At 41.4% G+C, this 13,188-nt stretch overlaps 1 protein-coding gene across 3 annotated transcripts in view; it reads right to left on the bottom strand.

Annotated features, from left to right (window-relative positions):
- helz (helicase with zinc finger) overlaps positions 1-13,188 on the bottom strand; it is a 79,830-nt gene that overhangs the window by 42,123 nt on the left and 24,519 nt on the right. For 2 of the 3 annotated variants that reach the window (XM_084086036.1, XM_084086037.1), the window contains 6 exons: positions 11,917-12,043; positions 10,942-11,154; positions 9,011-9,140; positions 5,776-5,965; positions 3,278-3,379; positions 1,457-1,635 (listed from right to left, as the gene is read on the bottom strand). In XM_084086036.1, coding sequence (XP_083942162.1) covers positions 1,457-1,635; positions 3,278-3,379; positions 5,776-5,965; positions 9,011-9,140; positions 10,942-11,154; positions 11,917-12,043 — 941 coding nt within the window. Of the gene's footprint in view, positions 1-1,456; positions 1,636-3,277; positions 3,380-5,775; positions 5,966-9,009; positions 9,141-10,941; positions 11,155-11,916; positions 12,044-13,188 lie in introns of all 3 variants that reach the window. The other variant, XM_084086038.1, reaches the window with a different exon arrangement.

Below are 13,188 nucleotides of genomic sequence, written 5' to 3'. Positions count from 1 at the left end.
ATATGGGGTCTGAAGGGGTACGCGCTGTTTCGCGTGGCTCTCCAGGGGTTCCGCGAGGGGAACCCCTGGAGGGGGACGATTTTGGTACCCCAGAATAAGCGCGCCCTCGCTAGAGCCCCGTGCGAGGCTAGCGGGCCGGCGGCCGGACCTCTAGTTTGTCATAATGGGCTTCCGTATCTGCCGAAGTCAGGAAATAAACAATGGAGTAAAACAACTAGTCTCTCTGCAACACACTCATTAATTCTGCCCCAGATCAAATTTAATGCCAATTAAATTTACATTTGAAGACATTTTTAGGCCTTGAATGTCAGACTTTTTAAGGATCCGCGGGAGCCCTGACAGGCAAAGCAGCAGAGACCAGATGGGATCCCAGGGCGGGCGTTGAGGGCATAGGCGACGCAATTGGTTGGAATGTTCACGGAAGTATACAACCATTCCCTTGGTTGGAACTCTCCCCTATTGCTTCAAGTCAGCCATCAGTACATTAAACGGCTGCTAAACTTGGAAGGCGGGAATCAACAAAACCAATCATTACAAAGAAAAGATAACCTAAACCACACTGTGTTGTGTGTCCGTGGGCTGGGACGGGATATTTCTTATCACTAAAAAGTAGGTTCACCGTGGCTCCCAATTGCCTCTTCTCCCGGGCATTTTCATCAGCATGGAATAACGGGAGAACGGAGAAGAGTAGAAGCAGGGGGTAATGATGTAAAGTACATAAGAAGCAGGCAGATGGTGTTCCTAAGCAACAAGACAAAGCCATCTCTGGTGACGCATTAGACTTGGTTATTAAGCTTGCGCTGACAAATTGGTTTGTTTTCCTGTCTCTTTTTACACGACTCAAATGAGGTTTCTCTCGATTGCTAAATGGCAGGCTCCTGCAGGGGACCAAATACCAAAGTTTTGCCAGCTGATCAAAAGATTTGCACATGGATGCACACCTCTCAAACAATTGCAGTTTAGTCATCTAGCAAACGCTCTTAACCAGAATGACTTACAAAGTGCAAGATCAGAGTACCTCTACGTCTTATCTGCTGAGACCAGATTGCTAAATATTTCCATTTTTAGTAGAATTACTTACCTTTACAATGTTGAAAAGAAAATGTGTTAAAATTAAGTATCTCAGCTGGCCCCATTTTTTACCGTTTTTATGGTTGAAGGCTGCATACATATCAGCAGCTAGCCTGTATAGTGCGGCTTCACCACAGAACAAAACTTTTGGGCCACATATGTAAAGCGCTTCTCGACTATTTGATTAATCAAAAAAGTAATCAATCGAATAATGACTAAGAAAATAATTGATGGTTTCAACGCTATATTAGACTATTTACTGTCTGGTCCCTTTTCCTGTTTGTTATACTTTTGCCAAATTAGAGCCAAATTGACTTCATTATTATTATTTTGAGTTATACCTTCAAGAGTTAAATGAACACTATGGATTGTACTGTGCACTCACCGGGCTCCAAGTCGAGTTGGCAGAGGTACTGGGAGGTGCTGAGGGTGACCACTACCACACGATGCCTGAGGATGTCGTCCCTCCTGGGCATCTGGAAAGTGTACTGTGTGCCGGAGATCAGACAGTACTGCTGAACCACCGGGTGAACGGTCTTCACCCAGCGGTTTCTGAAGTATACCCTGGAAAGATGGAGAGAATATATGAAAGAGAGGTTGGTCTGTAGGTTTAGTTAAGTCATGACTCGAGTTTCAGAGTTAAAGTGTTTGATACCAGACAAATACAGATCTCTCAACTACAGTATGTATGCCTTTTGCACCCGAAGATTTTCAAATCAACTACAATTTATCGCATTCTTTGTTCTTGATATTACAAAGTATTATGTATAAAATTCACATAAATTATGTACATGGTATATTTGTGTTTATTGGGAAGATTGGTAGTGTACTTTCACAAGTGATACCAGATGTAATCATAGGGCATCATGCAGTGGTAAAGCTTTCAGAGCTTTATGGTAGAACAGTATTTTAACAACCAGATGTCAACATAACTTGGAAGGGGCTGTAATTGTGCAAAGACATTGGAAATACAAAGTTTATTTGTGGATCACTAGATCCACATCATTTCTACTGTAGCTAAAAAAAAGTCCAACTTCCTGTTGATCTTTACAATCTGAACTAGGAAAAATATCCAGACTGGATCCATGAATTAGGAAAATCAACTGGAAGTTCATATCTTTATTTTAAACAAACATACATATGGCAAAATGTGCTTTCCTTCTGTTTGTTTATGTGCTAAAGAGTTGCTTTGAGACCTGATTCACTGTGCAATGTAAGGGAATGAGGGGAATTGGAATACCAATTTCAAATCAAGGGAGCAATTATTGAAGATATCTCTCCAATATTTGGAGTTACATCATGGCAAAGTAAGTACATAACCCATCATGGCAAGGTAACTACACAACCCAAACCTCTACCCAAGTATATTTTTCTTTAAAAAGCATCTTCATCCCAGACAGGAGGGCCTGATTCGGTGATTACAGAGGGATTCACACCAGTACCCCATGGTAATACACTGACCGCTCATGTGAAACAAGTCATCTGTTCTCCGCTAGCGTGGACTCTCACACATACACACAGCTTGAAGTCAGAGAGAGACCTTGTTCCCTTTTCGTTTTGTGACCTAGAGGATCCGCAGCATTGTGATTAGGAGTCACTGATGCAGTGTAAGAAGGAGTGGAGATTGGATGTATGTCTGAAGCACTTGTGGGTGTGTGTTTATCCTTAGGCCAAACTGTGAAAGCTGTACCGTTCTGGAGGTCACTGCAGTGTCAGCCTGATGCCAATCGTGTGGCTTCGGGGCAACAACAGCCCCATCATTCACTAATCGCAGTTTAACAGAGATGGACTGCTCTGACCAAGGGGTCTAACGAGGAGGCTAATCCAGTTGATGTATAGATCAGTGAGGCACCATGTGGAATCCTCCGGGCTAGGCTGGGCTCAGCTGGCACGACAGACCACAGCCGTTGATGATGGCCCAGAAAAGGTTAGGTCAAAAACGTGAGCTTGGTATTAAGTTCTACTGAGTGGAGACACATGATAGTAGTACTAATCAAGAAATAAAAAGTTTTAAAAACTCATTGGTTTCATTTACATTATTTAAATGGCGTAGTGTGAAAAACACAGATTTAATGTATCTATAAATGCGTGGAATGTGTGTTTGTCTGTCTGTCGCATATCTCGAGAAACGTATGACTGTTTACTGTGCCCCTTTATTTACATATACTGCATGGAGGTCTGTTTATGTGTGTGTACAATTCCTTACCTGAGAGGTCTGGCGTGCGGATTGCCTGCTTCCACATACGGATGAAGGTAGTCCTTAATGTAAAGGTCAGCCGCACTATTGGAATGGGTGCAAATCAGGACCCTGGCGATAGAGGACAGAAGAACAAATGAACAATGGAAATACATTGAGACCAGGATAACCTGCCTAGAAGACCTGCTACACACGTTCAGCAAGTTCGGTGAGGAGAATGAATGCATTCTATAGATTAAATACTGGTTCAGAGGAGATTAAATACTGGTTAACTCACTGAGTGCCAGAATTATTTCTGGCTATTTCTGGCCATGCGTTTTTTTTTTTTTTGTTAGAAAGTAGGGAAAAAAAGTGCTTAGGAAGCGAGATACAGCCTTTTTCAGTTATAAGTTAAAGGAGTGGATGGAGCTGCAAATCTTCAGATAATGATATCTTGGGTTCTGAACATTTTTTTTTTTTTACTATTTTTTCAAAAACACGTGAAACACGTGATTGGCACGTTGCACCATAGCGGTAAAACACGTGAATGGCACTCAATGACTTAAGAGGGTCTTCAGGGAAATAAGTAGTGATGCACAGAAATACAAAATATTGGTCGAAAACTGAAAATAAGCACACTTAGCTGAATACCAAATGCCCAAACGTGAAACAGCATCATCTTATCTCTCACTCCCATTTTTTGTATGAAAGAGGCAAATAATGCCAAACAAATATCTTTTAAAAGGAAATAAATAATTTAGTGATAAGGCTAGGCCTGTCACAATTATTGCATAATCGTCTAATCGCAATTATTTGAGCAATAATGTTTGCATAATCGTCATAATCGTTTCCATGATGAAAGATGTTCACACATGTTCAGATATTTAAAAAAGCAGAAATAGCAGATCTGCAAGCTTACAACACGTCACGCATTGTAAGCTTGTACATTAGCTATTTCTGCAATTTTACATGGATAAAATTATTAAATATGTCTATATTTGTGTATATTTAAGTTATTTGTCATATCTGCCCTGTGCAATTTTTGATTACGAAGCCTAAAAGGCAAACGGAAATTACATTTCATATGTTCCAATGTTCAATGGCCATAAACACACAATTAAATTGTTAATCGCAATTATTTGAGTGGCCATTAATCGTCAACTTAAATTTGTAATCGTGACAGCCCTAGATAAGGCTACTTAAAACATAGTTAATGAGCTTGGTGAAATAGAAGACACCAAATTATTTCCGCGTTACAAGTCTATTTAAATAGCGTTACAAGTCTAATTAAATATCGAGTGGAATATGATATGAACAGATTGTGGGGAATTGTGTCCCGCATTGAATATGTAGAGAGCAGGCCATGCTGGGTGTATCTGACCGTGATCTGTACGTCCCCATGTTAACAGAATTATAAGCAGGCAACGTGGGTCTACAGGGGTCACTACCTCTTGTCTCCGCTTTTAACACATCTATAATTCATCCAAAACATAGAATATTAAAACGCATATAGATGGAAAGTTCAAAATTAATATTGCATTCCTGCACATTTTTTCACTGCAGTTGTTTTTTTCAAATTTTTATTACGTATAAACCTCCAACTTTATTAAAAAATAAATAAAGGAAATCCATCTTCTATTCAAGGGGGCATGGCCTGACATGATGCATCCATTTTGAATGGATTTATGGAACATTGTTATTTTTCTTCTGGAAATGGAAAACTATCTCTGCACAGTGACAGTGGGTGTACTGTATGCAAGTAATGCAAAATGCACAAGGAGGAAATATTGTGCTGTGCGGTGTCATTACACTTCAAAGCACAGGTCACTGCAGTGACAACTTGATTGATCAAATCAAAGTTCAGCGGGGAGAGGGGGGGGTGCGATCATTGTGGGGCGCAGTACATGGCTGATATGCATTTGCATGTTCAAACATAAATCAACTCTAGCCATCGTCCCTCGACCAAATAACCACATTTGAACTGAATTAGAACACTTCTAAGACATTACGCACGCATGCATACGCATACAGTAGGCAGATCGGTTTGCACCCAAGTGTTTGCTAAAATCTAATCTAATCTAAATGTTAACCCATTAAAAAACAGGAAAGCGGGAAACGGGAATCTGTCATTTTAGATTTTTGCGTTGGCTATTAAAAAATAGCATGTATACATCTGCTATTTTTGAACATTTTTGAAAAAATCTTTACAGTATGAAACTATGGGTTACTTCCGTAACCCCGGTTTTGTAAGTTGCGAACGAGTTGTTCACATATGGGAAACAGCGCCCCCTGGCGCGATGACATCGCGCCAGGGGGCGCTGTTTCCCATATGTGAACAACGAGAGAGCAATGAAACAAAACTACTGCTTCAGAAGGGATTTGTAGAATAAGCCTCAGGTCTTAATGGGTTATTATGCCACACACTGGCCATGCCCTGCAGCTATTATCAAAAAAAGAGCCTGGAGGTATAATGAATACCACCATCCTCTCTCCACACATAATTACGACACACACTACAGTGTTCAGACCTGCTGTGGTCCTGCCGGAGGATGTGTTTGACGGCCTGTGCCAGGGTGAAGGTCTTGCCGGTGCCATAGGGCCCGATGATGAGGACGGGGGGCAGGGGGTGGGCGACGGGCGTGGTGATGGCCAGTATGGCCTCCTTCTGCTTCGCGTTCAGCCGGGGGTCCAGCTGCTCGTCCCACTGCCTAGAGGGCCCGCAGAAACAAAGACACACAGGGAGAGTGAGATGGAGAGACAGTAGCATGACAATGGTTTATATCAAAAAGCTAACAAGAAAAAAAAGTTATTTTGTAGCCACGTCTGCATGAGTAAAAAGCAGAGGTTGTTTTGATTGTTTACAACAGTAGAAAGGCAGAGAAGGTTGATGGTAGCAATGATAGAGGAACATCAAGTTTAAGTATATTTTAAAAACAATAATGCCTCACACAGAGGAAAAAAGAAAATGGTAAAATAGAAAGAAAATCTATTTCAAAATATAGACGAGCGAGAGAGATTTAGAAAGGGCTACACAGTGAATAAGAATGAAGTAGAGGGATATAAAGTCAGCAGGTACGGCTCAGCTTCCTTCAGACAGTCAACACAGTATAATGAGGGAGTGAGTGCAGAGTCTAATAACGAACATGCATGAATACCTCCAGTTCATGTGCACGTGGCACTAATGTGCATGTGTGTCTTGTGCAAATGCTTGTGAATGGAGTTTGTGTGTCTTCTAATATCACCGTCCTCATTAGCCTGACTCCATCCGCTGAAGCTGTGAATCCAGCAGCGCCAATTCATTGAGCTCAGACAGAGACATACCAGGAGGATTAGAACAACCACATAAAATAGGTCGTGTTCATACCTGGGTGTAAAACTGGATGCGTAACACTCAGTTCCTTGAAATACTATCAAACATCAAAGCTTCCTTAAGTTGTAATATTAGAACCACCTACCAGGGAGACATGTTATCCTCCTATAATTCTACAAACCTCTGTCCTTTTGTCTGACCAGGCTTTTCTCCTCAGTGCGTTGAGCAATTGATCTGAAGTTGCACACAGGCAATGATCATTACCATGTGAAGACACTCAGGAACGATATTTTGTATTAGTGCAAGTGCGTGTCACAGCGAAGCAGACACGAACACATTGCCTTGCCCATACATAACTAAAAGTCTGTTAATACTTTTGACTACTATTTCTGTGATACTTCTACCCCAAGCCCCTTCTCCTACTCAAAATTCACCTCTGATTGTCTTCAACAATGGTGTGGGCCTGATTCAACATCAAGGCACGACTCCCGCCCATAAAATGCACACCTAGCAGACAACCACCAACGTATGGGACGCACACTGTTAATTATTGTCAAGCACGAGGCTTACAGTGCTTAGAGGGTATCTCACCTGCATACTGTAATTGAAACTTCATTATCTTGATGTCATTGTCTGTTATTGGTTTTGTTCATATACAGACCATTTCCAGTTAATGGCTTTATTTTTCAAATGGGTTTACATTTTCTCCAAGTCATTAAAAACGTTACCAAAAGTATGTGAATAGTTGAGGCAATGTTGATTAAACATTACTGCATTGACCTGAATTTCATTCATCTCGCTCAAGTCAATCTTCTCTTCAGGGACAGTCAAATCAATATTCACTTTAAAATACTTTTAAAACACAATCATAACCTGCAATGATAGTGTATGTTGGATTACCTTTGTATGAAATTAAGGGATCAATCCAGTGGCTTCCTCAAAACAAAACAAACTACACTGCAGCATGCTTTAGAAAATGTTTGTTTTCAACTTATGAAAATGTGTGATTTTTTGTGGAAAAACAAAATGCAGGAAACCAAAAATAAAGGGATATTCACTTGCGACGCACGAAAATAACAGCAGCCACAAGGAGCTCCAAAAATCTAAAGGGTTTCAAGCTTTAACTAAAACTCCTTCCTTGGCCCTTTGGTTCACAAAAAAACTCCAACTTATAACTATTTCCAATTAAAACAGAACTCTGCAGCATTCATAGCCTGCTGCTCAGATAAGACAGTAGCCTAGAAAAGCAGGGAAGGGAATTATGTTTGACTGTGGCTCTCGTCAATAAAGATTAGTCCCTCACTTCCGAAACACCTGCTCTGCTTCAGAGGGAGACATCGAAAGCTTTTTTTTTTTTTAAATGTAGAGTTTTCTGAATGGATGTCCAATCAGCAAAGACAGCTTGTTCTGACCACTCTGGATTGACGTCATGTGTGGGCCTTGGCATACCAGAGTTTGCCACATTAAGCTCGCCTGGCTTCAGTCTTCTTTGCTTTCCAAATGCATAAAAATAAAGCTGGAATCCAAATTTGGATGTCGAACCCTTGTAGGGGTTAGTCTAGAGCAGGGGTCCCCGAACTGGGGTCTGCAGACACTGGGGATCCAAAAAAAAAAAAAAAAAAAAGAGTGTTTTATTTTATGAATCATATTCACAACCATTACGTATCTGTAGAATAGTCCGACTGCTATAACTTACTTCTGTTATGGAATAGTACAACATACGTGGATACAACATTGTGCACAACAGTTTTTTTTTTCTTTCAGGAAAGATGTCACCTGCTGGCAGCACATTTCAGTGACGACGACAATGTGCGACAAATTCAACCTGCTCAATTAACTCAATTTGTCAGGGTAGAATTGCAACTGAATCAAAGTCGTTACATTCAAAGCCAGACTTGAACTGTGGGGACGGTTGAGTGAACAGTAAAATTGGACATGTTCTAAACATGTCTTAATAGCTCAGTGGCTTCGATCCCCGGCCGAGTCATACGGAGACTCTAATAATGGGACCCAATGCCACCCTGCTTGGCACTCAGCATCAAGGGTCGGATTGGGGTAAGTCCCTGCCACATACTAGCATCATGTCCAGGGGGTGTACTTGTACATCAGCTGCCTCACGCTAAGGAAACAGGAGATAGGCTCCTGCCCTATGGGCCTCAGGGCTCGGCATGGCTTACTTACTTTACTCTTAACATTAGCAGGGATTATGGAGAGACTGAGACCTTCCTTCTCCCAGTTGGTGCGTAAATGAGGAACAAACCAGTGAAATTATTTGCTGTACAAGCTACAACAATTTGCAGATACAAAATCTAGTCATAAGAATAGAGGGGAAAAAAAGGAAAATATCCACATTATGAAAGTATAAAAAGAATAAAGTTATACATATTGAAGGTTAATAATTAACAGGCCTACTTATTTAATAGGTTATTTCGATCGTTGCCTGTCAATGTACCTGTTAGGGCTCCATGGGATAGTCGGCGTAAGGGCGACGTCAGGGAAGAGGATGTTATTGTCTTTGATGCGGTCCAGGGCATAGTGCATCTCACACAGCGGCAGCCTGTTCAGTTGGAATTGCAGCTCCACCTGACAGAGGCAACACAATCCGTCCATTAACACCACAATCAGCAACATCTCTCTTACTTCTACTATACGTCAGCCCTATTGGCCTCGGGTGGAATATATATACACCTTTTTTATGCCAATTGAAATTCCCAATTATCTCCCACACAGGTGTAGTCCCTGTAACTGCTAACGCTGCTAATGCTTCATTTCTTTGTAAATACCGTCACATATTTAATTATGTTTGGTTATTGTTTTTTTTACCCCAAGGAAAAATGTCATGGGAGAACCTTTTAATTTACATTTGTGAACAGGTGCTTACTGTCAGCAGAGAAGACAACACACGTTTATGATGACAGAATTGTCAAAATACAAACACAGACTTTGTCTGAGTTTGATTAATTCAGTTTATTTAAACTTGCTTTTGTCAAAACATCACAGATGGAATGAAAAAAAAGAGCACTGATACTGTGACAATGGATTTGCTTACAAAAACAATTCCACCCGAGTATTCTCCGACGTCCAATGAACATACAATATTTATTGGTTAGCTGCGGTTGAGTAACTGTAGATTGTGACTTGCATTGTAAACCCTTCATGATAAACAGCACGGTTCAACTGAACCGCATTATTTGCATCATTTAATTCAGAAGCCAGGGAGTGTACATTCCATCACGAGCAAACGCGGCAATTACTTTTAGCAATCATGAAAAGAAGAACAAAAGGCTACAAAACGACATGAGCGAGAAAGACAGGCGAGAGGCGTGAGAAAAATCAAGGCCGGTTTGGTTCTTGGTTGCTTTTTAAGCACAGTGAGAATGTGCATTGTGCACACAAAGCGGGCAGTTGGGGAACTGAAATGAAAAGGTTGTCGGTAAAAGCAACCAGCTGTAGCACTGTCCTGCAGCGGTAGAGGTTCTGATAACTGTACTTCTCCCACCATTCACTAGGTTGCGGAGAGAGATATATTAAGCTGTGGACATCGACTTATCCAATAAGAGCTTTCCCAGAAACAGCTGGAACAATGCGCCATCTGAACGCACAGGCACTGAATCCATTCTCGCTCACACAAACACACACACCTTACTGTATTTTTAATTGCCCTTACACAACACCACACACACAATTACCCTGGGGAGAGATGGCTCACTGCCGACGTGCAACCTTTTGTTAGAGAGCGATCGATCGGTGAACCTTTCATCCTGCAAGTCCGCCCCGGCTGAAGTGTCGGTGAGCGGAAATGAGGCACAGAGGCTCCCACTCCTGACCTTGGAGAAATGGTGGGGGCTGACGCCTGAGTTATACTTTATTTGCGCACTGGTGTCATGCAATGACAATAGCCAATCTGAAGTAAATTATTGCTGCTAAACCGTTAACTAATACTAGTTTGTAGGATTGTTGGACTTCACCGAGATGTCTACGTATAATGTCAAAAAGGTGTGTGTGTGTGTGTGTGTGTGTGTGAGAGAGTGAGTGACAGAAAGAGAGTGAGAGAGAGGCTGTGTGTGTTGTGTGAAAACCTTTTTATAATAATAGTTTTTGTTGCAATCCTGGGGGGACTATCTAGGCCTCTCTTTTCCCGAGTGTGACCCTTGACCTTTTTGACAAGTTATTAATCTCTTTGGGGCAGCCTATTCATTCCCACCACGTATCACGAAAAAATCTGTATCCATTCAACTCATTTTGTTCACACGCACAGGAGCGATTACGATACCCTGCCAAGCAGTCAGCATGAGTTAGTGCATGCAGGCAGTGCTTTTGTACATCCCATATGCATTAACACAACTCATCTTGAATCAGCTTTGTCCCTCTGTGTGACCTGTACCTGTATTTCCCTGTCTGGCAGCAGTCCCAACTCTTCACAGCAGTCCTTGCAGATTCTCAAGAAGATGTAGTCCTTGGTCTTCTCCTCAATCACGGCTTCGTACACACGCTCTTTGACGCCTGGAGGCGCCTGGATGCTCGCCCACTCTCGGCCCAGTGGTAGCAGCAGGACAGAGTTCACCTTGGTCATCACCAGCCGTCCAGCCAGTGTGTCCTGGGATGATGGCAAAGATACACGAGGTCAGAGGTGGTCAGCAAATCATCATCATCACTGAAAGCATCAATCAACAAACTCTGCTGTGGTTTAAGTGCAGGAGCTGTGCACATGAAACCCCTGGAATCCTGAAATAAACAGGCTTTTCAAAATGTGAGGCACTGTTCAGAAACATGCCTATCAATGACAACAATGAGGCTTCCAAGCTAATAGAAACTCTAGCCTTTCTCTTACTGGAAGAATAGCACACTCAAATAGAAGCCATTGTTCGAAAAACGAACAAAAAAACACTTCTTTGAAATGACCAAACCTGCCAACTAGGGGCGGAAATTGGTAGGTACCTGACCATTCAATTCGAGTCCGAGGGCTACGATTCAATTACATTTGATAAATTTACTTTCATTATCTTGTATTGATAAAATAATCGATTTTTGACAATTGTGAATTGATTCATAATCATCCATGTCCGAATCGCGATTAATTGCTGAATCGCTTATATTTTCCACCCCTAATGCAAACCAATGTCATCACTCGTAGGCAGGTTTCTGAACTGTCCACAGCCCACCTCTGAGACACAGAGTGAGTAGACAGAAATGGTGCCAGCATTAGTGAGGACCAATTATGTGATGACAAGATGAGAAGGTTGAAAATGGGTGAAATTCTCCTTTTTTTTATTAGTTATTGCACTGATGTACATTGCTGTGTTACAGTTTAATCATGTGATGTGTGTGCTTGCAGACTGCCCAGAGTACAGCCAGTTACCTCTGAAAGGGTTTCTGTCAGTTTGAAGCGGGCGAAGAGCTGTCCATTCTGGGCATACTTGGCTCCACCAGAGATACCGGTCAGCATGAAGCTGGTTACCAGCTGGAGGTTCACTTTGATGTTGAACCTATAAGACAAACAAACGCATTTGTTTTTTCCTCAACATGTTCAAAGTCTCCGTACCTTAACCACTTCAAGCCCTATATACTTTTTTATATGATAGCAAAAATATCCGATCTACAAGCTCACAACGCATCATGACCCATCGTGAGCTTGGAGATCTTCCATTTTCTGTACTTTTGAATATAAACAAAAATAAACAGAATCGTGGGATCCACATGGGAATGGTATGGCTCCAATGTTGATCTTGGACTTCATGTGGCCAGCCTGTAACACATCCATGACTTATGCCAACGTCATGGATGACAAATGCCAGCACCCCACTTCCATCAAAACATATAAGATAAATGTTACAATAAGTATAAACATGCTTTAAAAGATTTATGGAGATACTTGTGTGCCTACTGGCAGAGTGCACAGCAGTTTGCGAGATTAGCTCCGGACACTCATACAGCCCCTCTTTTAGACAGCTAGAGCAATGCCATAACCCATAATAAATGAAATATTTTGTAAAATAGGGATGCTGGGGTTAATGTGATTAGACGTAGATGTGGCATAAAAATGTAATTCAGAACACCAGTATTTCTTCCTTGTGATTAATATTTAATGCAAGGCTGGGCATGACATCCTTTATGCTTGACGTCCTGTCAACATCACTTCAATGCTGCAACGCATTCCAAAATGACAAAACTAACAAAATATAAAACAATTAGGTAGCCAAGTATATAAAAATGGGCATATTTTGTCAGAGAATTATCCACAAATGCCTGCTAAAAAAGAACTAGGTGTGATGGTTTAGAGATAATCAATTTGACATCCATCGAGTTGATTCTTATTCCATATCCAAAGCCAAGAGAGCTGACGTGCTGTCAGCTCTCTAGGGAAAATATTTTGCATTAGTCCCAAATCGGACTGCCTTTCAAGTGATGAAATAGAAAGACATTCTGACTATGAACTTTTGAAAGGTTGAGAGACAAACAAACAAGTGCCTTAAAGAAGTGGATTTGAAGTGTACTTGCAAACCAAATGCATTTAGGCACCCAAAGCAAACTTTCTGGGGTTTTGACATTTCCATGCAACATTTCGGTTGCATTCTCACAGAGAGGAACATTCAGTAATAAAAGAGCTGTGTCAAAGTGTAAATGGGAGGGA

Source organism: Gymnoscopelus microlampas (assembly GCF_963454915.1).
Source record: "Gymnoscopelus microlampas genome assembly, chromosome: 2".
In the NCBI taxonomy this organism is placed as follows: domain Eukaryota; kingdom Metazoa; phylum Chordata; class Actinopteri; order Myctophiformes; family Myctophidae; genus Gymnoscopelus; species Gymnoscopelus microlampas.
Note: the sequence above shows the minus strand (reverse complement) of the source record. Positions and strands in the feature narration are given on the sequence as shown.